The sequence below is a fragment of the Trifolium pratense genome, linkage group LG2, assembly GCF_020283565.1.
Source record: "Trifolium pratense cultivar HEN17-A07 linkage group LG2, ARS_RC_1.1, whole genome shotgun sequence".
Lineage (NCBI taxonomy): Eukaryota > Viridiplantae > Streptophyta > Magnoliopsida > Fabales > Fabaceae > Trifolium > Trifolium pratense.
Window position 1 is genome coordinate 48071671 of NC_060060.1, and position 25838 is coordinate 48097508.

Here is a 25838-nt window from a genome sequence, read left to right on the forward strand (position 1 = left end):
CTCAATAAAAACTTCGGTTGCTACGAACCGAATTTTTCCTGAATTTGAACTAGAACAAACTTCGGTTTCTGCGAACCGAAGTTTTTAGCAAGGGCAAAATTGAAATATTTGGGGGTATAAAAGATACATGAGAGTCCTAGACAAAAAACATCGCACTAGATAGCTAAAATAACTCTATTCAAACAGTTCTAAAGTACTCTGAGAGTGTGTTTGAATGAGAGAATTTTTTGAGGTAAAGTAATTTTTTAGGGAATTCAAATGATTTGAGGTGAATTCCATTGTTTGGATGATAATTTGAAGAATTTTCAAAATGATGAAAATTCATGAAGTATTTTGTTCAAGTTAAATTTAAAGAATATCAAAATGACACATAAAACCAAAGAATTTGAAATTCCTTCTTCTCTATAAACTTTTAAAAATTACTAATTGATCGAAAAATTTAAAATTACCCAAAAAACCTAAAATCGACGATAAACGCTAAAATTGGCCGAAAAAACCAAAAATCGGCCAAAAACCCAAAAATCGACTATAAACCCTAAAATCAAGGGAATTGATGGAATTTCACCTCTTTATCCAAACAATGGAATTTGAAAATCAAGGGAATTCAACTAAGTCAATTGAATTGCCTAGTATTTAAAATCCCTTGAATTTCTAGAATCCCCTGTCCAAACACACTTTGAGGGTTTCACTTTGACCTATCATATTTATTCTAGTTTTGATGACTTTGTTTTTACATAATCAAAATCAGCTGCTGACAATTGAATAATAAAGGCAAAATGTTGACTTACAGCAAGCTATTTTATTCTTCAATTACAATTGCTATCAGTTTCAATTATACATAAAGCATGGCTTCACATGATTATGTTGTGATGAACCGAAGACAGTTATAGAAAGTTATAACTGCCAATGACACTGCCTCCTGTGTCTGGTGTGTCTATTGAAGCATTGGGGGGAAAAAATTCGGTGAAATACATTTCTGACCAATCAGGTCTTGAACTTATGAGTGAACTTTTGGGTGATTTTCTCAACTCCTTCCCTACAATCGCCAGCAACTCGCTTTGCACCTTCTTTCACAGTAAATCCGAATTCGACAGCACTGTGCTGCAATTCATTTGCTGACTTACCTGCCTTTGAGGTGACAGCTTCGCGCAATTCTTCTGCCTGCAACTTTGTTTTGGATGCCCATTCCTTCAATTTTGATATAAATAGGGAAACCATGAGGATGATCTTGTCAATTATTTCTCTGGATTTTCCTCTTACATCTGCACCGATTCGTTTGAGCTTCTCCAATAAGCTTTCAGCCCTGTCAACTGATCCTTGAGTCGAGTATTGCTCCCCAGCATTGAGCCATGTAACTTCGGCTGAAGCCTCCTTGCGGAGGTCTTCGTCAACCACCACTTTGATTCCATGTCTCTCCCAACGATCTCTAGCCTCCTCTAATGCTCTTGCTTGTTCTCTCACTCGTTTGGCTTCATCCTCGGCCCAAGTCCTGAGTTCAAACAATTAACATATATTTAAAACATTTACACGGGTTTGTGATAAGCTAAGTAAGAACTATGACGATAGGAGCCCAATAATTAAATGGGCTCACAATTATAATAGAAAGAACACTTTATTTAAGAAAATATGATGGAATTGTAGAGAATCTCTCCTCCAAAGACCCTTCACAATAGAGAATACTCTACTCACAATTATAATATTCAAAGATGATTTCTAAGGGAATGAGGGTCTTTATTTATAAACTTCCTATACAAGAGAAAGGGACAAAGGATCACAAACCACTATCTTAAAACAGAAAAACTACCTAACTAAACAACTAACTAACTAATTAATGACTCTAACTACTTTAACTGCTCTAATTTCTCTTTATTCTTTTTTTTTTTGGTCAAGTAATTTTTCTTTATTCTATATCCTAACAAACTATTTTGGCTTGAGAATACAAAAGACAAAACGAGTCTTTCAGAACTAATTCATTTATGTGAGATAAGAAAGAAACAACTGTCAAGAGTACTAGCCTCATAAAAGGACATACTATGCAGTGCCAGCAACATCAGTGCACAAATTCAAGTAGATCTAGAAACAAATGTGCACTTAAAATACAATTGCAAGTAGTTATTATAGAATATAATGGCTGCACAAAAAATGCAGGCCGCAGAAGATAAACACATGCATAGTGATTGTTTGTCTAATTAACATAGTGTAGAATTTAGATGTAAAAAATTTGTGTAGTTAATAGCTATTTAATTTTTCATACTTCATTTACTCGTTTGCTTTGAGACATAAGCACTAATGTGGCATGTATTAAAAGTAAGCCAGTAGTAACAACCATGATAGCAGACATGTGAGGCTGTGTTAAGTTATTAGCTAGTTTGCTTGATTTATTTATTATACGACCTGTCCTTAATAGAACCGATCTTATTCTCGGAATTTCGTACTTTTGTCGGATCCTTCCTATCTCCTGATCGAGCTTGTGTAGGTAGATGTTGCCTGGTAGGGCCATCTATTCAGGGATTCTATTTCTTGGATGATATCTCGATAATAGTAAGAAACCTTTAGAAATTAGAATATCTGTATATGATTTTAGTATTACTATTACCTCACTCACACCTTGATGGGATGGGATGGGATGGTATGGAATAATTGTAAAATTCAATTCCATATAACAAGGCAAAAAGTTAAGAATAAATATATTTACCGGTGATTATGAGTCAACAGTTCTTTTACCATTCGTATGAAACCAAAAGTTAGAGCTGACCAAATAAAAAATATTTTAGTTTCCTTCAAAAGTTTTATGATTTTACCTGGCCATGGACAAGGCTTTTCGTTCAACCTCTAGATCATATTGTAAACGGGTAATCTCGTTGTTTTCAATTTCTGCTTGCTCCCGAAGCTTTTTGATCCTCTCTTTTTCATACGCTATTTCTACCTTGTTACTCATAAGACTTTGTAATTGATCTTGAACCTCATTTCTTAACTTTGAAAACACCTCCATTTCTGATTCAATAGCAGCACGTTCTTTCTCCATGGCAACACTGTCTTCTTCTCTCTGAGCTCGTAATGTTTCCAACTCCAGTTTTGCCTCTTCAGCCATTCTTTCAATTGCACCAATCTTTTCCTTTTCTAAGAAAAGCTCCTGCTCAAAACTGGCATTGATATCCTTCTCAACTTGCTCTACTAAAGCACTATGTGCAGCAACAGCATTTTCAGCAATAGATTCTGCTTCAATGCGTGCAAGCTCTTCGCTAACAATGTCAGAAGCATCTCCGGTAGCAAGGGCAATGGCGGCTTGAGCTTTTGTCACAGGTTTATCTGGCTGGAACAGTCGTGTATAACCTTGAATAAACAGCCCCACATCCAACAGAAAAAAAATATGAACAAGTCAATCATAAGCAGATTTAAACAACTAGGAAAAGAAATGACAAATAAAATTTTATTATTAAGCATATCGTAAAATATCTAAACAAGCTTGTAAAGAGAATGACTTACCAAATGCAAGAGCAATTATTCCCTGCTCTCCAGAAGATAGATCAGCTACTAGTGCAGGGCATGCATTAGGATGTATCTTATCAGTGTCTATAAAACCAGAAACTTGGTGTAGTATCTGCCATCAGTCATAAGACTTTGAAATAAGCTTTTGATAAATATATTCATCAGTTCAATGTAGTTTGGAATGAAGAAGATGGCTTTAGAATATCAGATAAAACAAGTTGAGCAACCTTTCTGTCAGCTTCAGGAAGCTGTCTTTTCTCTAGGGTCATTTTCCAGCTGACAAGATCCTGACGTGATAAAGGGCTGTAGAAATTAATAATATATGAGAAAGAGAGATCATAGTTAAGAGCACGCCTCAAACAGAATGAGATACAAGTATGCACTAGGTGCAAAAAATGATGATAAATGCAAGTATTTTGTCTCCAAACAACAAAAAGGTGAGGTTCAAACAATTTTGGAAAATTACTGCACTGCCACCGAGGGGGTAAAATAGTAACCACAAACCACTTATCCAGATTCACTAACATAGTACCTATCAGGGGAGAAGAAAAAAGGGCTATTGTCTTCACCAGCAGACAACTCTACATCACGTCTTGAGAGCCTGCTTTCAATAAGTCCAGCTTCTGCCAAGCCTGGAAAAAAAAAATGCTTTAGGCAATATAAGCATAGACCAAGATACTGTATTGCTAAAAATGAGTATCATGTCAAGTTCTGACCTTGAATGGAAGAAAAATCAGGGTCCTCGGCGGTGATGTCATCAAATGCAAGCTCAGTAACATTGTCTATGTACATGGCAGGATACACTTTCGAAACTGTATTCCTGAAAAGTACCACAAAGGCACATGTAACGCCAAATATGACATGTACAAAAATAGTAACCTCTTATTTACATATTGTCATTCACATCACACACTGAGAAGAAATAAAGTAGTACCTTGAAAGAGCGCCGCTAGCAGATACCAACCAGCGAGCATATTCACGACGTGTGCATAAATCACCTGGTTGAACATCAGGCTCAATGACCTGAGGAATAAGGAGTTTTGAAGTGAATAATGACAATGAGTAAACAATAAAAATATTTTATAAATTATCAAACTAACAAAATAACATATATACAACCTAAATCACAGATGTGTTTATAAAGAATATGCTTTCATGTTGTTACTATCTCCGTTTCATATTATGTGTCTTTTTAAAGTAATGCACACGTCTCATGAAAATGATTAGTTAAGTTGAATTCAATGGTAAAATAGTGTCTATAGTTTAAAATATATTAAATAGAGTGGTTGAATGAGAGCATTGTTGGAAAATGTTGATAAATGTTATCTTGGTAAGGTAAAATGACATATAATTTGAGACAAAAAATATTGCAAATGAGATACTTATAATAAGACAGAGTTAGCAGAATACTATTAAATATCTTATAATATCTTCATCAAGGTTGCTAAACTTGAGTTTTTACCTCAATTCGTTTTTCCTAGGTAAAATCGTACGAGTTTACCTAAAATTAAAATGATATTAAAATTATGGGTTTTTCTATCATGTGCAAATTTGCACATGTTAAGAAGTTCAAAGTAGTAAATTTGTATTGGAACTTGTGTATTTTATATTAAATGTATAACTTTTTAATAAATAATTGTTGTTTTTCAATAAAAAAATTACTATTTTTGGTTACTTTGCACATGTTAGACAAACCCTAAAATTATTATGTACGACATATATACTAACATTATACTATAAATATGATAATAATTCTAAATGCACTCAGCATTATAGTCATCTTGACTTGAAACATGTGAATGAGAAGAAGTCTTTACCTTTAAAACTTGCAATGCAGCTAGTGCTTGTCCCTGAACCTGATCAAAAGCAGCAGGAACCAAAACCTTTCCAGGAAGCACCTGTAAAGCTGCAGAAACTACTGATGGAGCAGGAATGCCAGGAGCGGAGAAAATGGATCCAGAATTTGGAGATTCAGTTAAATCTTTTTTAACCTCATTATTCTCATATCTAACCTGACCATCTACCAATGAATTAGTTGATGGTGACAATACTGATTTACTTAAAAGGTCATTCCCAGAGATACTTTGCTCTTCGAAGGATGACTTATTTCCCTCATATGAGACATGTGAAGCTTTGTTAAGGTCAATATTGTCTTGATCATCTTCACTTAAAATCTTAGGATCTGAAATTGTGTTGTTTGACTCAGGATTTACCACGGTACTAGCAGTTTTAGTCTTATTATCAGCACCTAAACCAGATGAGGTTTCGGAAATATCAGAATTTCTACTCCCACTTGAAATGGTTATTTCATCCTGCTGCTCATTATGGTCTAGTGGGTTACCATCGTAATTGGGTATGTTTCCTGGTTCAGCATTAAATTGGTTTTCTTTAAGATAGGCAGTAGATTCTGTTGTATCTACAGTCGGTTTGACATCAAAATCACTAAATTCATTAGCACTAAAAGAATCAACCGTTTTTTCGGTTTGAAGTGGTATTTGGTTTTCACTTGGAACAATTAACTCGTCACCACGAGCAGACTCATGCAACAAGTCTTCTTGAATAGATATATGTTTAGTGGCATCATTGATACCATTGGAGGTGTTTTTACTATCATATACCAACTCGGATCCTATATCAGAATCATCAACAGTTTTATAGTCACCTTGAATATTATCGGACTCAGGAGATGAATAATCTCGGGAAGCATCTATCTGATCTTCCACTTTACCATTGTCTGGCTCCGACGTGTTCTCGACATTTACTTGTCCCGTAATATCGTCATCACGGTCGTCAGAAGACAAAATCACCTCCTGATGCGTTGTCAAAGGGTTCATTTGTTGCTCCTGTCCTGTATCCAGTCACACGCATTACAATTTCCAACACAAATGTTAAACATGCAGAGGGCAAATCAGTTCTCATAAACAAACTAATCGACAAAACATGATGATAAATCACATGAGAGAAGCAAGGAAGGATTACTTACTGGAACCATTTCGTTTTCCAAGAGATACGGCAACGAAGGTAAGCCCTGTAAAAATAAGGACTCCAGCCACTCCTACTCCCACAACTCCTGAAAGCAAACTATGTCAAAAGTGTTATTAAGTAGTGTGGAATGGCTACTGCCACTAACAGAGAAATCTTTCACATTTTTTGAGAGAGTATTTTTATAGAGAATGATTATTAAAGGATAGCTCCAGCTACACTGAAGTAAGTGGAGATATCCTTACCTAGGATAGTATCTAGGTTATCTATTGTACACCCTCACACATGCTAACAATCCCTTGTAACTATCTCTGAAAATCAGGAACCACCTAACAGAATCGGTTAGGAAAGTAAAACTTACAAGAAATCTATAAATAGATCTCATATGCTTTGTAACTGTTCAGAATTCATAAATGCAAAATTGAGAAAGATTCAGTTGAATCAGTTTAGAGCTTTCACTAAATATTCATGAGTTTATCACAAAGTTAACATGGTATCAGAGCCTCTCAAGCTCAGGTTGCTCACATTGATAGCGCTGAAAATTCATCCAATTACTCTCACGGAGGTCGTGGAGGCTGTGGCGGCCGTGGCGGTGGTTCTAAGTTCTAACACTCTGTGTCAAGTGTGCCACAAGCATGGGCACGATGCCTCCATTTGCTACAACAAGTTCAAGAAGGACTATGTCCCTACCATTCCACTGGAAGACTCAGCTACCTATCAGCCTACTACTCTCACCTTGGCTTTGTCCAAAGGCTTGCACATTCAACAACTGGATGTGAATAATTTCTCAATGGCATTTTGGAAGAGGAAGTGTACATGACAAGTCTCTGGTCTGCAGGTTGCACAAACCAATTTATGGCCTCGAACAGGCTCCAAGGGCTTGGTTTGATAGACGCAAAAGCTCCCTTCTCTCCCTCAAGTTTGTTGCTAGCAAGTGTGTGTGACCCTTCACTATTTGTGTATTCCCACAATGCTAATCTCATTTACACTCTCATCTATGTGGTTGATATCATCATCACTGGTAAAAACTTGTCTCTCACTCAACAAATAGTTTCCGATCTCAATTCCACATTTTCACTCCCTTTAACTATTTTCTGGGCATTGAAGTCAAAGCTAAGCCTGGAGGTCACTTGTCCCTCTCTCAAGGCAAGTACATCAGAGACCTATTGGCTAAGAATAACATGTTGGAAGCTAAACCGTTCCCTCACCCATGGTGGCTGGGTACTGCAAACTCTCTAAAGAAGGGTCTGAGCCCATGACTGATGCAACAATATTTAGATTAGTAGTAGGGGCACTCCAGTATGCTAATATTAATAGGCCTGACATCTGCTTTGCAGTCAATAAAGTATGTCAGTTCATGGCTAAACCACTCGAAGCTCATTGGCTAGCTGTCAAAAGACTCTAGATGATCTTAAGATACCGCAAAGGCACAGTTTCATGGGGTCTGCACCTGGCTTCTACATCTATTTCTCCCATTTCTCTTAAAGCATTTTGTGATGCAGATTGGGGGTCTAACCCCGATGATAGAAGGTAACCCACTGGTGCTTGTGTGTTCCTTGGGCCTAATCTCATTACCTGATGGGCAAAGAAACAGCCAGTGATCTCAAGATCTAGTACTGAGGCTGAATATAGGAGCCTTGCCCTTGTCACTTCGGAAATTTTGTGGATTCAGTCCCTACTTACAGAGTTGGGCATCTCCTATTCCTCTCCCACCATCCACTGTAACATGAGTACAATTTCATTAACTCACAACCCTATTCTCCATGCTCGCACCAAACCCTATTCTCAGTGTGCTGATGTTTTGACCAAGACCCTACCTCTTATTAAATTTGAAGAGTTCATATCCAAGTTGTGATGGACACCATGTTGTCCCCCTCAATTTAGCTTGCAGGGGTATTAAATGATAGCTCCAGCTACACTTCGGTGAGTGGAGATATCCTTACCTAGGCTAGTATCTAGGTTATCTATTGTACACCCTCACACATGGTAACAATCCCTTGTAACTATCTCCTAAAAATCAGGAACCACCTAACAGAATCAGTTAGGAATCTAAAGCTTACAAGAGATCTATAAATAGATCTCATATGCATTGTAACTGTTCAGAATTCATAAATGTAAAACTGAGAAAGACTTGGTTGAATCAATTTAGAGTTGTCACTCAATATTCATGAGTTTATCCCAAAGTTAACAGCGATAAATAAATGCTTATGAATTAAATATAAAGAATTCATATAAACCCTCTGAAACCCTCCAAAACCCCCCTCCAATACAATTTTTGAGTTCCACCAAATTAGAAAGTTTGTGTTATGAAGAAAAATGGACCCTCCAAACTCCTCTCCTCCCAAACTCTTCTATTGCTTCCGCTTGTTTCTTCCTATTTTTTAAAACACTCCCCTCCCCTTCCCTCCCCTCCAAAGTCGCAAACAAAGTCTTACAGAATAAAAAATAATTTATTAGAAAATATAATTTCAAGATTTTGGTTAAACCCATGGTACCCCCATCTAAAACCCGAGGACTAATCCCTCAAAGTAGTATAATTCAATCATAGCACTGACCTCTCTCAACAAATATTTTCCATACATACAGGTCTAGAGCACACCCTTAACCACATACTTACCAGTTATCCACCGATTGTATCACACCATATCCATGTTGATTAACATTTCAAGTTATTAAGTAATATATAAAATGTCCTTTTAGATAAATACTTTAAGGAAAATGCTATCTCGCACTATTATGTTTTGGTTTCCTTAACTAGTGCCCCCTAGTTAGCATGACCCATACTTTAATGTCTTGATTCCATAACTAATGCAAGCCTAATTGTTAGCGTAACCTATGTAATACCAATCGTTTGTGTCCGACCCCGACACGATACTCATACACGTGGTTATAATTTCAAGATTTTGGTTAAACCCATGGTATCCCCATCTAAAACCCGAGGACTAATCCCTCAAAGTACTATAATTAATTCATAGCATTGACCTCTCTCAACAAATATTTCCATACACACAGGTCTAGAGCAAACCCTTGACCACACATGCTTACCAGATTATCTACAAATTGTATCACACCATATTCATGTTGGTTAACATTTCAAGTTATTAATTAATATATCAAATGTCATTTTAGATGTCTTGATTCCATAACTAATACAAGCCTAATTGTTAGCATAAAACCTATGTAATACCAATCATTTCCGTCCGACACCGACACATCCTCATACACGTGGTTACATTCAATCACTCCCATTTTGTTGAACCATATCATCATCTACTTACCAAGATAATGATGTAATTTAACAAAATCAGCAAGTGGGAAGCTTCTAACTTCTAAGTTATTATATCATATTGACAAAATTCAAATAAAATAAAATAAAAAAATACTTTTTTTCCTAAAATTGAAATAACCGTCTTCAATTGTTATCAACAAGAAGTAGAATTTGAAGAACCATACATACCACCGTATGATTTCTTCTTCTTGTTCTGGGAATCATTACCCTGTTCTCCATTTACTGAATCGGACCAACCGGAGAACCCATCGACCGATTGAGTGTTTTTGGAATCCTTATGAACGGAGCGAAGTGGTTGAACTCGAACACGATGGTTGATGTTACCAAGTCGCACCTGATAAAAAGGGGGAAATTTATTAGCATTGAATGCTAATCTGAGTTGAAGTGAAGTTGGGGAACATGTGGGTGAAATTGAAGCCATGAAAATGGTTCTTGTTACTTTGCTTTTGCAGCGACGGGTAGAGAGAGAGAGAAGAAGAAGAAGTGAATAAATAAAGAGAAGATAACTACACACACGAGTGTGTGATATTTTGTTGCGTAGTAGTTAGTGAGAGTTTGTTTGTGTGTATGAAAATGAAGAATGAACACGATAGGACGTACTCGGTATATTAGACATAGATAGACGGCCGCCTGTCCGGGCCACTAGTATTTATAAATATGATAATCGAGTAGACTTGTTAACATAAGATGTATCGAGATAGACTACGGGAGTTTACAATAATACAATCAGGTAGACCTATGAAAAAAAAATTAGTTGATGCCCAAACAAATTGATGGGCTCGACCACCAGCTATGATAATTAGCAACTAAGTTCATATTTGTCGTCTTCAATCACAAATAAGACTGTATTTTGATCTTGTCCAACATTTGACGTAAGGTTTTTGTTGAGTTTCTAAACAATTGGTGTTTTTTTTCCGTCCATACAATCCAGACGCAAACTATATCTCCAGATCTTGTCCAACATTTGACGTAAGATTTCTTGATTGCTTTCAGGTCTATTGAGATATACATTTTCATGTTTAAGGTTTCGCGTCGATGTCGTTTAATATTCGTATCACAATTTTTTTTAGACGGTTTTTGTTATCCTCATCATGCTTCGAGTTGACATTGGACTGATTGGTTCGAAAGAGTTATTTGTTTGTTGATGTTACATGGAATTGTTGGTTCTTGGACGTTCCATGTTGACAGTTGGTCCATTGACCAGTTGTTTTACCTCTTATTAGTGTTAGGTTTAACTAAACGTTGTTTTAAATATTTTCATTGCTGGTTTGGGTTGACATGCACTTTTGTGTTGTATTACTAGGTTAAATTTTATGTCCCTCCAATATATATATATATATATATATATATATATATATGGGTCAGAATCAAATGACACAAACTAATTTGACACCAAATGTTACATTTCTCAATAACATTTTAACCGATATAAATTTTATAAAATCCACCACTGGATTGAAAGTTTATATCATATAGATCATTTGTGTAAAATTTCAGACAAATCCAAAATCATTTGATATGTTATTGAGATATATCAAAATTGACGGTTTGCGTCTTTTTTTATATGTCGTTAATTTTTATGTGTCGCAATAGCATATCAAATGATTTTGGATTTGTCTGAAATTTTACACAAATGATCTATATGATATAAACTTTCAATCCAGTGGTGGATTTTACAAAATTTATATCGGTTAAAACGTTACCGAGAGGTGTAATATTTGGTGTCATTTGATCCATATATATATATATATATATATATATATATATATATATATATAGATCATCAGAGAGTAAAAGTAAAACATATGAGAAAAAAGAAAAAGACTAAAAATAAAACAAAAAGTTTTGAGAAATATACTCTTTTTTTTTTGTTTATGATGGAGTAGAGGACCGAAGTTATAACCTCATAGATATTACCTAGATCTGTCACCACTAGACCAAGCCTAGTGGCTTACTCATTTTTATTTGATTTTTTTTTTTTGGTTACACTTATTTGATTTTTTCTAATCACACCCGAAACAACTTGGTTACACTCAAATTTGACCAAAATATCCTCAAACACAGTTTGTATACGTGAATGTAAATTGAGTTTACATGCGTTTATGTAAACTGAATTAAGGTGAACCCCTTAAATCGAGTGTAAGTGTGAACTGAGTTTATAAAAGGCTATTTGATTGCTTAAGTTATATAAAGTCAATTAAGTATGATTTGAGAGTTGGTTAAAAAAAATAAGTATGATTTGAGAGTTTGTGTGAGAGAACACATTGGAGTTTATGAAAGATAGAACAGTGAAGCAGAAACAAACGGTGAAAAACGGTTTTAAAAAAATGATACAAAGAGTTTAACAAAAAAAACAAAAAAGTGCAATTTTAGTATTATGCTGATTATATTTAGTATTATAATTATATTTTAATGAAAGTTGGGTGTAACAAGATTTTTTTTGGGAGTATGGCTAGAAATTTTTTTTGGAGTATGAACAACAATTAAAAAATAACTTTTTCTAAATTAAAAAAATAATACAGAGTAATATATAAAAAAAATTTAACTTATATATTTTTAGTAATTTTAGTAACGAATAAATATATTTATCTATATCTATAACAATAATAAAGGGAAAACATTTCTTTTGGTGTAGCTTTTTTTTAAAATACTATAAATACCCTTCTTTTAGTATTTTTTTTCACACTCTAACTTCCAAAACCAGCTCTTTTTAAAAAAAAAAAAAAAACTCTTTTTAACTTCCAAAACCAACCATTTGTTCCATTCTTTTAGTTTACACATCTTCATTCTTCTCTATTTTTTTTCAACAATATTTGTATTCATTCCTATTTTCTTTCCTCGATTTTTTTTTAACTTCAATATTTGTCAACCATTCTGTATATCACTCGAATCTAACATTATATTTGCAGTTATATAACTTCTGTTGCATAACTTCAATTCCTTTCAAAACATCAAATATATGGAGGAAATAGAACAATAGAGTACAATGCAAACAAAATATTTTCATGCAATTTCTTTCACCGTCTTACAACTTTATACAATCATTTGAAAGGGTTGCATATTGCTCTAATTAAATAAAATTTGATGTGTTCTAAACTTCTTTGCATTACTTAATTTCTATCCTCTCTAACGTTCCATTTTGTATAGTGATTTTGTTCTCAATAATATGTGATGCATGTATTCTAATAATAATATGCAGTGTCACGTTTTTGTTTTCCTTTTGTTGTGTAGTGTGATGTTATGTTTTTAACTTCAAATACACATATTATTGTAAAAAAAAAACTTCAAATATCATGTTGTGTTGTGATGATCGAATTTGACCATGGTAATTTTCTTTTCATCTATCTTTGTTTCTTTTTTCTTTGCATGTTGTAAATTTAACCATTGTTTTTATCCTTTTATTGTTGTGTTCTATTTTTTTATATCTCAATTTTATCTTTTTTTATCTCATTTATACCATGTTAATTATTTGTTCAATATCTTTGATTGTAGTTTATGTCATTTATCATGAAGGTCTTCCAAAATTCATAATACTTGAAGGTGTTTGTTCATCATTAAGGTGAACTGTTATGAGAGAAATGAAGAAAAATATAGCAGCATATGGGCTACACTGATGATGATAACGTTAAAGCGGCAAAAGACAGACACGAGGGAGAAGAGTAAACAGCGAAACTAGATTACAGTACAGAACGAGAAAGACATATGTCAATCAATAAAAACATATGAACGGGATGGTTAGCAATGTGTGTGCAAAAATTATTTGTTTTATAAAATGTGAGTGCAAAAGAAAATCATCCTATAAGTGAATTTTTGATGTGCAAAAGAAAATTATTTTGGGGACGTATCGATATTCTGACTATGGTACTCCAAAGGGGTGCTAAGTGAATGCAATACAAGATTTTGTTACCCTTCAAAATTTGTGAATTTTTTATTGCTTTTGCGGTAGTTTGATTGTTGGGAATCTAGACGGGCACGTATTTATAAATTTTTATAAGGTTTTCAATTATATTCGGCCCAAATTAACGTGGCACTATAATGTGCTAATTATAATCCATTATTTCTAAGTTAATTTCGTCTTATTCATAATGACTGATAAAAATATATATACAGGGAAATGAAAAATATTCATGGTTCAGATTTCATATTTGGCCTTCTTAAACAATGTCGTTGATGGTGTTATTGCTTTCTACGAATATATATCTCTCTATCCTTTATACTTAACATGACTAAAGTGTTCGTAGTTGTGGTGTAGAATTTTCATTTCCATTTTTTTTTGTAGAGGAGTTTTCATTTTTTTTTTGTTATACAGGAATTTTCATTTTTTTTTGGTACATAAGAATTTTCATTTTCTATTTAAGAATTTTTATTCTTTGAGATCTTATGTGTCATTAATAAATTTGTATTCATTCATTATGTATTCTTTAATTATCTTCCTCTACTACATATCTAATGAGTTTTTCTTAAGCATATTTTTTTAATCAAAGTACAGAGGTTAACTTATTAAGTAATTGGTAACAATGTGTTGATTTACATGTGAATAACTATAAAAAAATATTCCAAATTAAATAAAATCATATTTTTACTCAAACCATTATTTAATTGTCTATGACTAATTAATGACTCGCCTGAACATATTCTATTATATATTTGGGTCTTGATATTGAGTTCTATTCTATTGAGTTGTATAAAAGATTATACTAGACACATGTGTAGTGATTTTCTATTATCACATTGAGTTCTATTTTAATAATGGCCGTCTATGTGATCCGTATGTGATCCAATTTTATGCTCAACACTTCTACATTATTTAATTAACTTTCTATCTTAATAACTGCTTTCAAATAAAAAATAACTCTATACTTTTTTGTTTTCATCAAACATTTATGTTTTTTAACATATTTTTATTTTCGTAAAATCGTATCACACAGACGGCCGTCCGTCTGGCCTGGCCACTAGTCTCAAATAAAAAAAAAAAAAGCTTTTTTTCAAATGCACACACTCTCATTTGTTAAACTTCTCACTCCCTTGCAGTTCTGCGTCTCTACTGTTGGACCCTAGCCGCACTGAGCCACCGTTCCCTCAGCCGCAGTCGCGGTCGGAGATTCGCCGGTTTCAACCCTTACCATCTTGTAATAAACTGTCGTTTTTGTTATTTACTTTCACGTATATCAGGTGTTTGTTCAAATGTCTCAATGAATCTCACTTTTTTCTTCTTGCTTCGAATTTCACAGCATGTGTTTTTGCCATTGCCATCTACTAATTTGACATAGCTAAGGCAAGAAATCAACATGGGAACATCAGTGCAAGTAACACCACTTTGTGGAGTGTACAATGAAAATCCTCTTTCTTACTTGGTTTCCATTGATGGCTTCAATATCCTCATTGATTGTGGTTGGAATGACCACTTTGACCCTTCCCTTCTTCAACCCCTTTCCAGGTTACTCTCTTTCTTCTTTTCCCTCAAACGGGTATCTTCAATTACCCAGAAAAAAACAACCCTTTTTCATCGTTTTGCTCTTCACTCTAGGATAGCTAGAAAAAAATTGATTTTTTTCATGTGGGTATCCTTGTTTCTTTATCTTGGTTTGATTTTCAGCTCAATAGTGAGTGTTGATTAGTGACATGCTTAGGTTGTAATGGGAATGACAATTCTTATGATGCCCTTTGTTGTTAGGCACCCGCTGCTGCGAACCTTTGTATTGCGGGTAAATGCGACCGCAATTGCGGATACATGTACCTCTAAAACCATTATATTACGGTTGCATAATGCAATTTAGAACTTTGGACACAAGCAGAAGTAGATGGAAGGAGATTTGATTATTAGTTTTTCTTTGGGTGGGGGGGTTGGTGGGAGGGTGATGTTATGATTATAATGAGAAAGGGATTAGGAGAGAAAATTTGAATTTCACTGACAAAGTCAGTCATATTAGTCAAACCCTAATTTCTTAGGAATTTTGTAGGAATTAGGGTTTCTTAATTCACCGTTATTCGAAATAGGTGGGATAGAAGTATCTAATTATCGAAAATTGACTGTTATTAGTCTAGTTAGGTGATATTGGATGGACTAAGTGAGAAAATTTGAATTCCTTAGTCATAGTCAGTAGTATTAGTCAAACCTTAATTTTATAGGAAATAAGGTTTTTTAACTTACAATTAATGTTTAGTATGTATGTTTATGTTTTTATTGCTTTTGGTTCCTTATTGAGGTTGTGTGGCTGATATGTAGGGTAGCATCAACTATAGATGCCGTTTTGCTTTCACACCCTGATACACTTCACCTTGGTGCCTTACCTTATGCCATAAAGCAGCTTGGACTGTCTGCTCCTATTTATTCAACTGAGCCGGTATATAGATTGGGACTTCTCACTATGTACGACCAGTTTCTCTCAAGAAAGGTGAAATTCCATTCTAGTTTGTTTGGTTTTTTTACTATCAAGAGGGAGATGTTTTACTGAATTTTGGTTTGTAAGCTGTGTTGGATTTCTCGTGTCCTTGTCTGTAAGCTTGCACATTTTATAACTAACTAGAATTTCGAAAATTCACATGTTATTTAGCAAAATGGTTTGGTTGACTTTGGATATCTCATTCTTTTTCAGCAAGTATCAGAGTTTGATCTGTTCACTCTAGATGACATTGATTCTGCTTTCCAAAGTGTAACAAGGCTAACTTACTCTCAGAATCATCATTTGTCAGGTAAGCATTTTAAATGTGATATATTTAAGCAGTGGTATGCTTCTTGTTCCACTCTTTTACCTCTCTAATATCTTCTTCCCCCCTCTATGTGTACTGATATAGGTAAGTTTCTGATGTTTAAAATTTTAAACCCAGACGATGATTATTACGTTTTTGCATATCGTTTGTTATCTAAACAGTTCCCTCTATATGAAATATTTATTTGCATATCGTTTGTGTTATCTAAACAGTTCCCTCTATATGAAATATTTATCAATGCCATAAAAGTTAGAATGATATAAATGCATAATATGATTGATGCTGTGAAATTAAATTATGCATTATCAATGCATTAAAACATGCATTATAAAATATTGTCGAAGTTTTATGAAAAAGGGACCACTGTTGTTTTGGTCTTTTCTGATTCTGATATGCTTCCACCATGTTTAACAACTTCTAAATATCCGCCCCCCTTCATCTTATATGTTTGTTACCTTCAATGGCATTTTAACCACTACTAGGCAAGGGAGAGGGAATTGTGATTGCACCACATGTTGCTGGACATCTTTTGGGAGGTACGATATGGAAAATTACAAAGGATGGTGAAGACGTCATATATGCTGTTGATTTTAATCACAGGAAAGAAAGGTAAACCTTTGGCCAAATTTGATCTAATGTATTCTTGGCGAGCAGAAAGGAAGCTACTTATCAATCTAATTTTCATTAGGCATTTGAATGGAACTGTTCTAGGTTCTTTTGTTCGGCCAGCTGTTCTAATAACTGATGCTTATAATGCTTTGAACAATCAGCCTTATAGACGTCAAAAGGACAAAGAATTTGGAGGTAACCAACTTTTAAATCTTATAATTGCAGCACTATGACAGAACTAAGATGGGCGTTTTCATTTTTAGTTTTTCTCAAATAAGGCATACATGCACTAAAAAATCTTGATAATGAAATGAGAAAACTGTGTAGACTACGTGCTTTGTTTTTTCTGATCATATATCTTGTTGGTTATTTAGATATCTTAAAGAAGACTCTAAGGGCTGGTGGCAATGTATTACTACCTGTTGACACCGCCGGACGAATCTTGGAACTTATTCTGATGTTAGAATCGGTCAGTAGAATAAAAAATGCTTTTACTCTTTCTCTCAGTTTTTTCCAGCACGAGTTGACATCAGATTTTGGTTTTGCAGTATTGGGCGGATGAAAACTTGAACTATCCTATATATTTTCTTACATATGTTTCATCCAGCACTATTGATTATGTGAAGAGTTTCCTTGAGTGGATGAGTGATTCCATAGCGAAATCTTTTGAACAAACTCGTGAAAATATATTTCTTTTGAAGTAAGTGGCATCTTCCTTAACTTATAATTATATTGAGAGCAAGATTTTCATGTCAATTTTTGGGAATGCTACCATACCTCCTTATTTTCTTGGCATTTCCAACTTTAATTACTATTATTTTCTTTTCTTTGTTCATTCATTGGTGAAAAATGAGCTTTGATAACCTACATGTTGTCACACTTTGAGGGTCTTTCCTGTATATTTATCAAACAAATAGTTAATCTCCTCATGTTTTAGGTGCTATATTTATCTTGTGTTTAAAATAAACTGTAATGCTTACCTGCAGGAATATCACACTTCTGGTTAACAAGGCTGACCTCGACAATGCTCCTGATGGTCCAAAGGTTGAATAATTTGTATGCTTATTTTTTATCAGACCTGCTTCCTTACTGATTTTGATACATGTATTTTGTATAGGTTGTCCTAGCATCCATGGCAAGTTTGGAAGCAGGTTTTTCACATGATATATTTGTTGAGTGGGGGAACGATGTCAAGAATCTTGTGCTTTTTACTGAACGAGGCCAGGTATACTCTTATAAAAAAGACATTTCTCATGTATTCTTGTGATTGAATTTCATTGGAAAAACCCCTACTCTTGGTCAAGGAACCCAAAGGGCAGGAATGCAAGAATGCTTGCAATAAAATACTTGAGGGATTAGAGACCACACAACTCAATAAACTACTAACTCCTTATACATTTGTCCCCATTGTATAGCTCGACTGAAAGAGTTTGAGAAGCAGGTCTAGAATTCAAATTATGGCTTCTGACATGACATAATAACAGCTCCCAACAATGTTCTCATCTGTTTGTCAAAAAAAAAATGTTCTTTATCTGAATCCAACAAACAATTTTTTCAATCATGCATGCGCTCAAATCCTTCTTATTTCCCATATTTTTCCTTTTTATTATCTGTGTGTTTTGAATTTTAGCAGATTGTATCTTTTATCCCGTGATCCCTTATTAATAATTCAAATTATTTTTTATAAAAATAATTCTTTATATTTTTGCTAATATTGCTTGACAGTTTGTTTTACGTTTTTCGGTCAGCGAGAATGGAAAAAGGATCATAGGCATTTTAATTTTATTTGTGATGCATTTGTTTCTTGAAAAGATTAATTTTGATACACTATCGTATACACAAATTATTCTTTGTATACTTGTTAAGGTAGATATGATTTTAGTCAAATATTGCTAGTGATCCATCAATTATGATTGATTGAGAGTGTAAAAATCTTTACACTGTCACTGCATATCAATTAAATAATTTCTTTTAAGTGCTATAAATATTTGTTTGTTATTGTAGTTTTCTGCTTTGACTTATTCAAACTGAAATTACTTTGCCAGCATCCAAAGACATGTTTCAACAGTTATCTTATGTTTCAACTGATCCTCATGTGTTTTCAATGCATAGTTTGGCACGCTAGCTCGTATGCTTCAGGCTGATCCACCTCCAAAAGCTGTCAAAGTCACTGTGTCCAAGCGAGTTCCTTTGGTTGGTGAAGAGCTAATTGCCTATGAGGAAGAGCAAAACCGAATAAAGAAAGAAGAAGCTTTAAAAGCCAGTCTTATGAAAGAGGAAGAATTGAAAGCATCTCAAGGGGCTGATAATAATACTATTGATCCAATGGTCATTGATACTGGCAATAATCAACCATCACCAGAAGGTATGAATTGTATATATTATGTTGGAGCTAATCTTTAGAAGTGTTTCCCTTTTCTTGTTTTCCTTTAACTACAAGATATGACATTTTTTGATGTTGTTTTAATGTTAAATGCATTCACTTAGGTATTTAGAATTATCCACTCGTGTTTCCTCATCATAATAATTTTCTTTTCTGTTTTAACTGTCATTTTAGGTCATGTATATTTGAAAATATTCTACTATTATTAGCTGAATCTATGTGTCTTCAACTGGTTTTGAGTCTTGAGAAGTTCCACACATCCTGAGTGCTAAAACAAAATAATGAATATCTCATCTATTCCCTTCCGTGAGAAAACAAAACAGCCAATTAAATCTATTAAACAAACTGCATTTAATTGTTAGATTCCACCTTTATGAAACATTTATCACTGTTTTATGACCGGCTAATGTAACTTTACAATGCAATTTGTATAAAGTAATCATGTTATATTTACCTTAAAATAGCCATACCAGGTGAGTGTGTGCGTGCGCGCGTGCGTGCGTCTATTTTGGACTTTTTTATTTTATTTTACAATGATTCTTTAAACCCCATAAGTAGTTTAATTTGCACTTGCAGTGGCTGTTCAGAAAAATGGAGGATACCGAGATGTATTTATTGATGGATTTGTTCCCCCTTCAACCAGTGTTGCCCCAATGTTTCCCTGTTATGAGAATACATCAGAATGGGATGACTTTGGCGAAGTCATAAATCCAGATGATTATGTAATTAAGGAGGAAGACATGGATCAGACAGCAAACAATGTAAGTTTCCTTTTTAAAATATCAACCAGTTTCAATATAAATATCTATTTCACAGTTAAATGACATTATTGTTTATATCATGTTTCCATTCTGAGTTATTACATTTCATTTGATTGAAGATGATGAATTTATTTTTCACATGAGACGTTTCAAACACAATGATTACTAACAAACAAAAAAGACAACCTGGTGCTATAAAACTCCCACCTTGCAGGGTCCAAGGAATGGTGGGCTCCATTAAGAACTATTAGTGTATTGTAGACAACCTTATAAAGGTTAATTACTGATAGTTATGACATATTTTATAAAAGGAAACGTGGGCAAAAGGATACAACTAATCATTCCCTTATAGGAATGTTTCCTTATTCAGCGAGGGAAGAGAAAATAGATGTGGATCAAATTGATTAAATAGCAGAATGTTCTCTGCCATTGTTTTTATGCATGATTTGAGTGGTGAATTTTACCCTAGGAGAGTTAAGGCCTCTCGAAGTGCCTCCTTTATCATTTACAGCTTATTTCCTTACATTTAGGCTTCTGTTTGTATTGTGAGCTAGATCCCACATGAACTCTAGCTATTTCCAGCAATAAGAATTTCTATCCACTACTATATTCTACTGTTTTATTTTATTGATCAATGTTTAATCGTAATCGAGATCGAGTCCTATCAATTACACTTACGTTTATACAGGTTAATGACATCATTAGATAAAAAAGGAGTACGAAACCTTATAAAGGATAGAATATGATACATCCGGCTTATGGAAAAGCTAGAGTCTTTAACTGTTCTTCTCTATGACTTTTATATGGAATGTGAGACATTCGTCTTCTAACCATGAAAAATACTACTGTGCTTGGAAACTTTTGTTGGTATTTGTACTCCAACCTTATGTTATGAATACTCATACTTGTTTATCATTTTCCTAATTTTTCTATTAGGTAGGTGGTGATATAAATGGAAAACTAGATGAAAGTGCTGCAAGTTTGATATTTGATACAAAGCCATCAAAAGTTATATCTGATGAAAGGACTGTAAGCTTCAGTATCTTTTTCTTAAATGTTTATGTTTCTTCCGGTTCTTATGATTAGTAATTTTACTTTATTGTGTTTGAATTTACTACCGTTGTATTCAGAAATTGATTGGATGAATGAAATTGAATAATTTTCAATTGCCTTTTTCCATTTTTGGCTTTGTCACCAAAATTTATTACTTTTGCAAATATAACCTCCCCCCTCTTTGATATTTTACAAAAGATGCTGTTATGTCTGTTTTTCTACATCGTATTAGTCCTGCAACTAAATTTTTTTCCCAAACTATTTATCTTACATACATTTTATCTATTTTATCCCTTAAATTCTATATATTAGGCCGAACATAGATGCAATAGATTATAGAGTCGGAGCCACATTCATGATTTATTAGAATTCTGAGCTTTGTAGTATGCATTAAGCTTGAGTTCGGTAGAAATCAAATTCTAAGAGTTCATTGATTATGAATCTCTTATAATGTATCTACTTCTGATGGAGTTGATTTTGTTGTTGTCCAGGTCCAAGTCAGGTGTTCGTTGGTTTACATGGATTTTGAAGGTCGTTCAGATGGGAGATCAATTAAGAACATTCTCTCCCATGTGGCTCCCCTGAAGCTGGTATGGATCTTTTTAGACCTTTTCAACTCAATTAACAGGAGTACATCATAAATCTTCTATTACGTACTTGTATTTGAGGAATAGAGCAGAACTCTGCCATATCTTTCGACCATTAAAAACATATGATATTTTAATTTTTAATTGATTTGCAAAAAGTGTTGTCAATTGCGGATAGCGGAAAATAGTGGTTTGTTCAAATTCCTCCTCTACGCTACAGTTCTATTTATACTGCGCTATTTGACGACACTTTGCACTAAATCGTGTATCGCTGAACAATAGTAATTTGTTAAAATTCACTACCCTATTGCTGTTATTCGGAAAATACTGTTACAGTAATTTAATCAAGAATACGATGACCCTCTGGCTACAATTTTCAGTAGGGGCAAGCAATTACTTCCTCTGTCTCATTTAAGGTGTCCCATTTGAATGAACACTTCTTAAGATAATAATTAGTTGTGTTGAATTCAATGATACAACGAGTTTTATTTACTAAAATACCCTTATTAAAGTAGTTAGTTGCGTAGTTAGGTGAGTTGAAAAACAATAAATAAAGGTATATTAGTTGAAAAATTTAATAAATGCTGCATTGATATTCTAAAGGTACAAATACTTTGAGACATAAAAATACTTCAAAAGAAACACTTATAATGAGATGGGGGAAGTGCGATTTTAGCTAACTAGGGTTATAATTTATGAAGGAACTGGAATTTGACAGTATGTATGATTGTATTATATTCAAATTCACTCTGTAATTGTATAAATAGGATAACATCATGTAGAGTTGATCATTATTGAATATTTTCTATTCTTATCTATAAGTTCTGTCAACTTTTTCATTCATTTCTATGTTCAGATTCCTATTAGTTGTGTGCTAGTCTTTAATTGAGTAATATATTTTATTTTTTCTCATATAAATATATATTACAAATATTCATATTCTTCGGTATAGTAGCCATCTTGCTATAGCAATTTCAGTACTGGCAGCTCCAATCTGAGCAGTCTGTGTGCGCGCATGTATTTCCCTGTTAAATTGATTTATAATATTATCATTGTATCATTTTCTGTGATTTTTGTATCATTCATAATTATGAATCTTACTTTTTTCCTGAAGGTTTTGGTGCATGGATCGGCTGAAGCTACAGACCATCTGAAGCAGCACTGCCTGAAGAATGTCTGTCCTCATGTTTATGCTCCACAAATTGAAGAGACCATTGATGTTACCTCTGATTTATGTGCTTATAAGGTACAAAAACATCATTTTGTACATTCTCTGAAAAGTTTTCCAAGATGTCAAAATTAATCATGTTACGCTTTTCTGATTATAGGTTCAACTATCTGAGAAGTTAATGAGTAACGTACTCTTCAAAAAGGTATATAGTATTTGTCTGAAATTTTTCATTTTATACAAATGTCTGCCATTTATGATCTTATATAACAACCACCACGACACCATGTCCACCAAGCTTTATCTCTCTAGGTAGGCAATTTATTGTGTTGAATAATGTTTATAAATTAAATTGCAGCTTGGAGAATACGAAATAGCTTGGGTTGATGCCGAGGTAGGGAAGACAGAAAATGACACGCTTTCGCTTCTCCCCGTTTCTGGAGCACCTCATCCGCATAAATCTGTTCTCGTTGGTGATTTGAAATTGGCAGATTTCAAGCAGTTCCTCTCCACCAAAGGCGTTCCGGTAATTCCTCAGTTATAGACTTAGTACTAACTTATTGTTGGTAATTGGAATGATTTCCATTTCATTTCTCTAGCATTGACATGCTGGTAATCGTAGTCATGGTTATCAAATCAAGATTCATAACGTGAATTGGAAGAACTATTTTTTTATTTTTGAATCGAATCTTACTATGAATAGTAAGATACATCACTAATAAAAATTACATTTTAAGTAAAAACAAGGGACATAGAAAATTATTATTATTTTTATATTATGAATCATAAATTGGTCATTAGGGACAAGGACAAAAATGAAACGGAAAAATTTGGGAGGACAAAAACATCCTGTATTTACTTTGAAGAACTAAAATCAAAATTGGCTATATTTTTAGGGACAAAAAACTTATTTAACTATATTATATATGAAGTTGACAATATAGAGTTGGCTACAATGATTCATTAGAATGAATCAGAATTCTTCATAGTGAATTCGGATTGATCATAATGAACCGAGATTCAAGATGAGATTCAGGATTCATAACGTGAATTGGAAGAACTATTTTTTTATTTTTGAATCGAATCTTACTATGAATAGTAAGATACATCACTAATAAAAATTACATTTTAAGTAAAAACAAGGGACATAGAAAATTATTATTATTTTTATATTATGAATCATAAATTGGTCATTAGGGACAAGGACAAAAATGAAACGGAAAAATTTGGGAGGACAAAAACATCCTGTATTTACTTTGAAGAACTAAAATCAAAATTGGCTATATTTTTAGGGACAAAAAACTTATTTAACTATATTATATATGAAGTTGACAATATAGAGTTGGCTACAATGATTCATTAGAATGAATCAGAATTCTTCATAGTGAATTCGGATTGATCATAATGAACCGAGATTCAAGATGAGATTCAGGCGCCAAATATTTACGCACTAGGGATTCATATCAATTGAGTTCAATTTTGTATCAAGTGACGATACAATTCATATGTATTGTAAGATACCGATAATCATGTTTGTAGTCCTCATTGGGGAAATGCTGGTTACCATGTCTTCTGAAACGAACTGAAACTTGACTCAATATAATAGTGCAACAATGAATATTATGTATCATGACATGATAACCTTTGTAGGTGGAATTTGCTGGTGGGGCTTTGCGTTGTGGTGAATATGTAACTGTTCGAAAGGTTGGGGATGCAACACAGAAGGCAAGTGCTTCTTTTGAATATTTGTGAATTTTACATTTTCTTAAGAAAAATACTTCTCAATTACAGTCGCAACTATATTCTGATCCATTAACATATTTTTTTTAAATAGGGTGCTGGTTCTGGTACTCAGCAAATTATTATTGAAGGTCCTCTGTGTGAAGATTACTATAAAATTCGTGATTATCTCTATTCACAGTTTTATTTGCTTTAGATTTGGTTGTACAAGTGCATAGGCTAATCACAAACTTCTTCCCTACCCTATTTTCTGAAGAAGACATATATGCTTGCACACAATGTTAGTTCGGTCGACATTCTAACAAGATTCACGGGGTGTTATCTGTAAAGTATTCTCATTTTGTATCTCAAATTTACACCAACAATCATAGCATCTGGGAGATATGAACTTTTCAAGTGTGCGCCCCATTTATAGAATAGGAATTTAATTCATTCCTCTTGTTATGTGTAGCAGTTTCACTATCAGAATTCAAAAGTGTATTTAATGGGTCTGTGTAGGGATTAATCCCTTGTAATTTGCTTGATATCATTGAGCTGAACATTCTTGATATTCTATTATTTTTGGTATTCTTAGTTTTCATACAACATTAAATACTGATGACTTGAATGACAATATAGCTTACACAACTTCATTTTCTTGATGAAAAAAATGCAAGTTCTACTAGACGAGTACCTAAATATTGTCCATAACACCAACGACAAGTGGCACTAGTTGGTAGTGTTATGGACGACCAATGGAAGAAGCTTGTGGTCCTCTTTGTCTTTGCGATCGAGACATTGAATTAATAATGTTAGTTTGAAAAAAACAAGGAAACATAAATTAATTGAATTTTGAGGAACACGCGTTTTTCTTTTGTTTTATATCGCGAGATCATTGCAAACACAAATGTTGCAACAAAGAAGACGGCATTTTTACATTTAGCATCTCTCATCAGTAATTGGAAGTCTTATATGATTTCTAAGTAATGGTCTACGGTGTACCATTGCATAACTTGTAAGACATGTCAATATAGATTTAGAAAGCTACCAAAGCAACTCTCTCAAATAAGGGGCTAAAACATATTAC

At 33.7% G+C, this 25838-nt stretch overlaps 2 protein-coding genes across 4 annotated transcripts; one reads left to right on the forward strand and one right to left on the reverse strand.

The window, feature by feature from the left end:
• Positions 1-611: 611 nt before the first annotated feature.
• Positions 612-10325, reverse strand: LOC123911470. Of its 3 annotated transcripts, XM_045962889.1 has the most exons (12): positions 10279-10325; positions 9929-10215; positions 6473-6559; positions 6152-6337; positions 5307-5395; positions 4424-4512; positions 4206-4309; positions 4022-4121; positions 3717-3792; positions 3487-3601; positions 2802-3333; positions 612-1489 (listed from the first exon to the last, which is right to left on the reverse strand). In XM_045962889.1, exons 2-12 carry the CDS (start codon positions 10179-10181, stop codon positions 985-987), a joined length of 2136 nt encoding a protein of 711 aa, XP_045818845.1. In that variant the 5' UTR covers positions 10182-10215; positions 10279-10325; the 3' UTR covers positions 612-984. The 3 variants fall into 3 exon arrangements, with proteins under 3 accessions (XP_045818845.1, XP_045818843.1, XP_045818844.1); XM_045962887.1 differs by having other exon boundaries at positions 5307-6337; XM_045962888.1 differs by lacking the exon at positions 10279-10325 and having other exon boundaries at positions 5307-6337; positions 6473-6570; positions 9929-10064.
• A 4207-nt stretch (positions 10326-14532) lies between these two features.
• On the forward strand, positions 14533-25399 carry LOC123907933 (cleavage and polyadenylation specificity factor subunit 2). Its single transcript, XM_045958398.1, has 19 exons — positions 14533-14889; positions 14992-15197; positions 15987-16155; positions 16357-16453; positions 16954-17080; positions 17160-17275; positions 17455-17549; positions 17629-17780; positions 18067-18124; positions 18198-18305; positions 19193-19445; positions 20040-20224; positions 21161-21253; positions 21769-21867; positions 22979-23110; positions 23193-23237; positions 23391-23558; positions 24683-24757; positions 24867-25399. The coding sequence occupies exons 2-19, from the start codon at positions 15049-15051 to the stop codon at positions 24966-24968; spliced, it is 2223 nt and encodes a 740-aa protein (XP_045814354.1). The 5' UTR covers positions 14533-14889; positions 14992-15048; the 3' UTR covers positions 24969-25399.
• Positions 25400-25838: the final 439 nt, after the last annotated feature.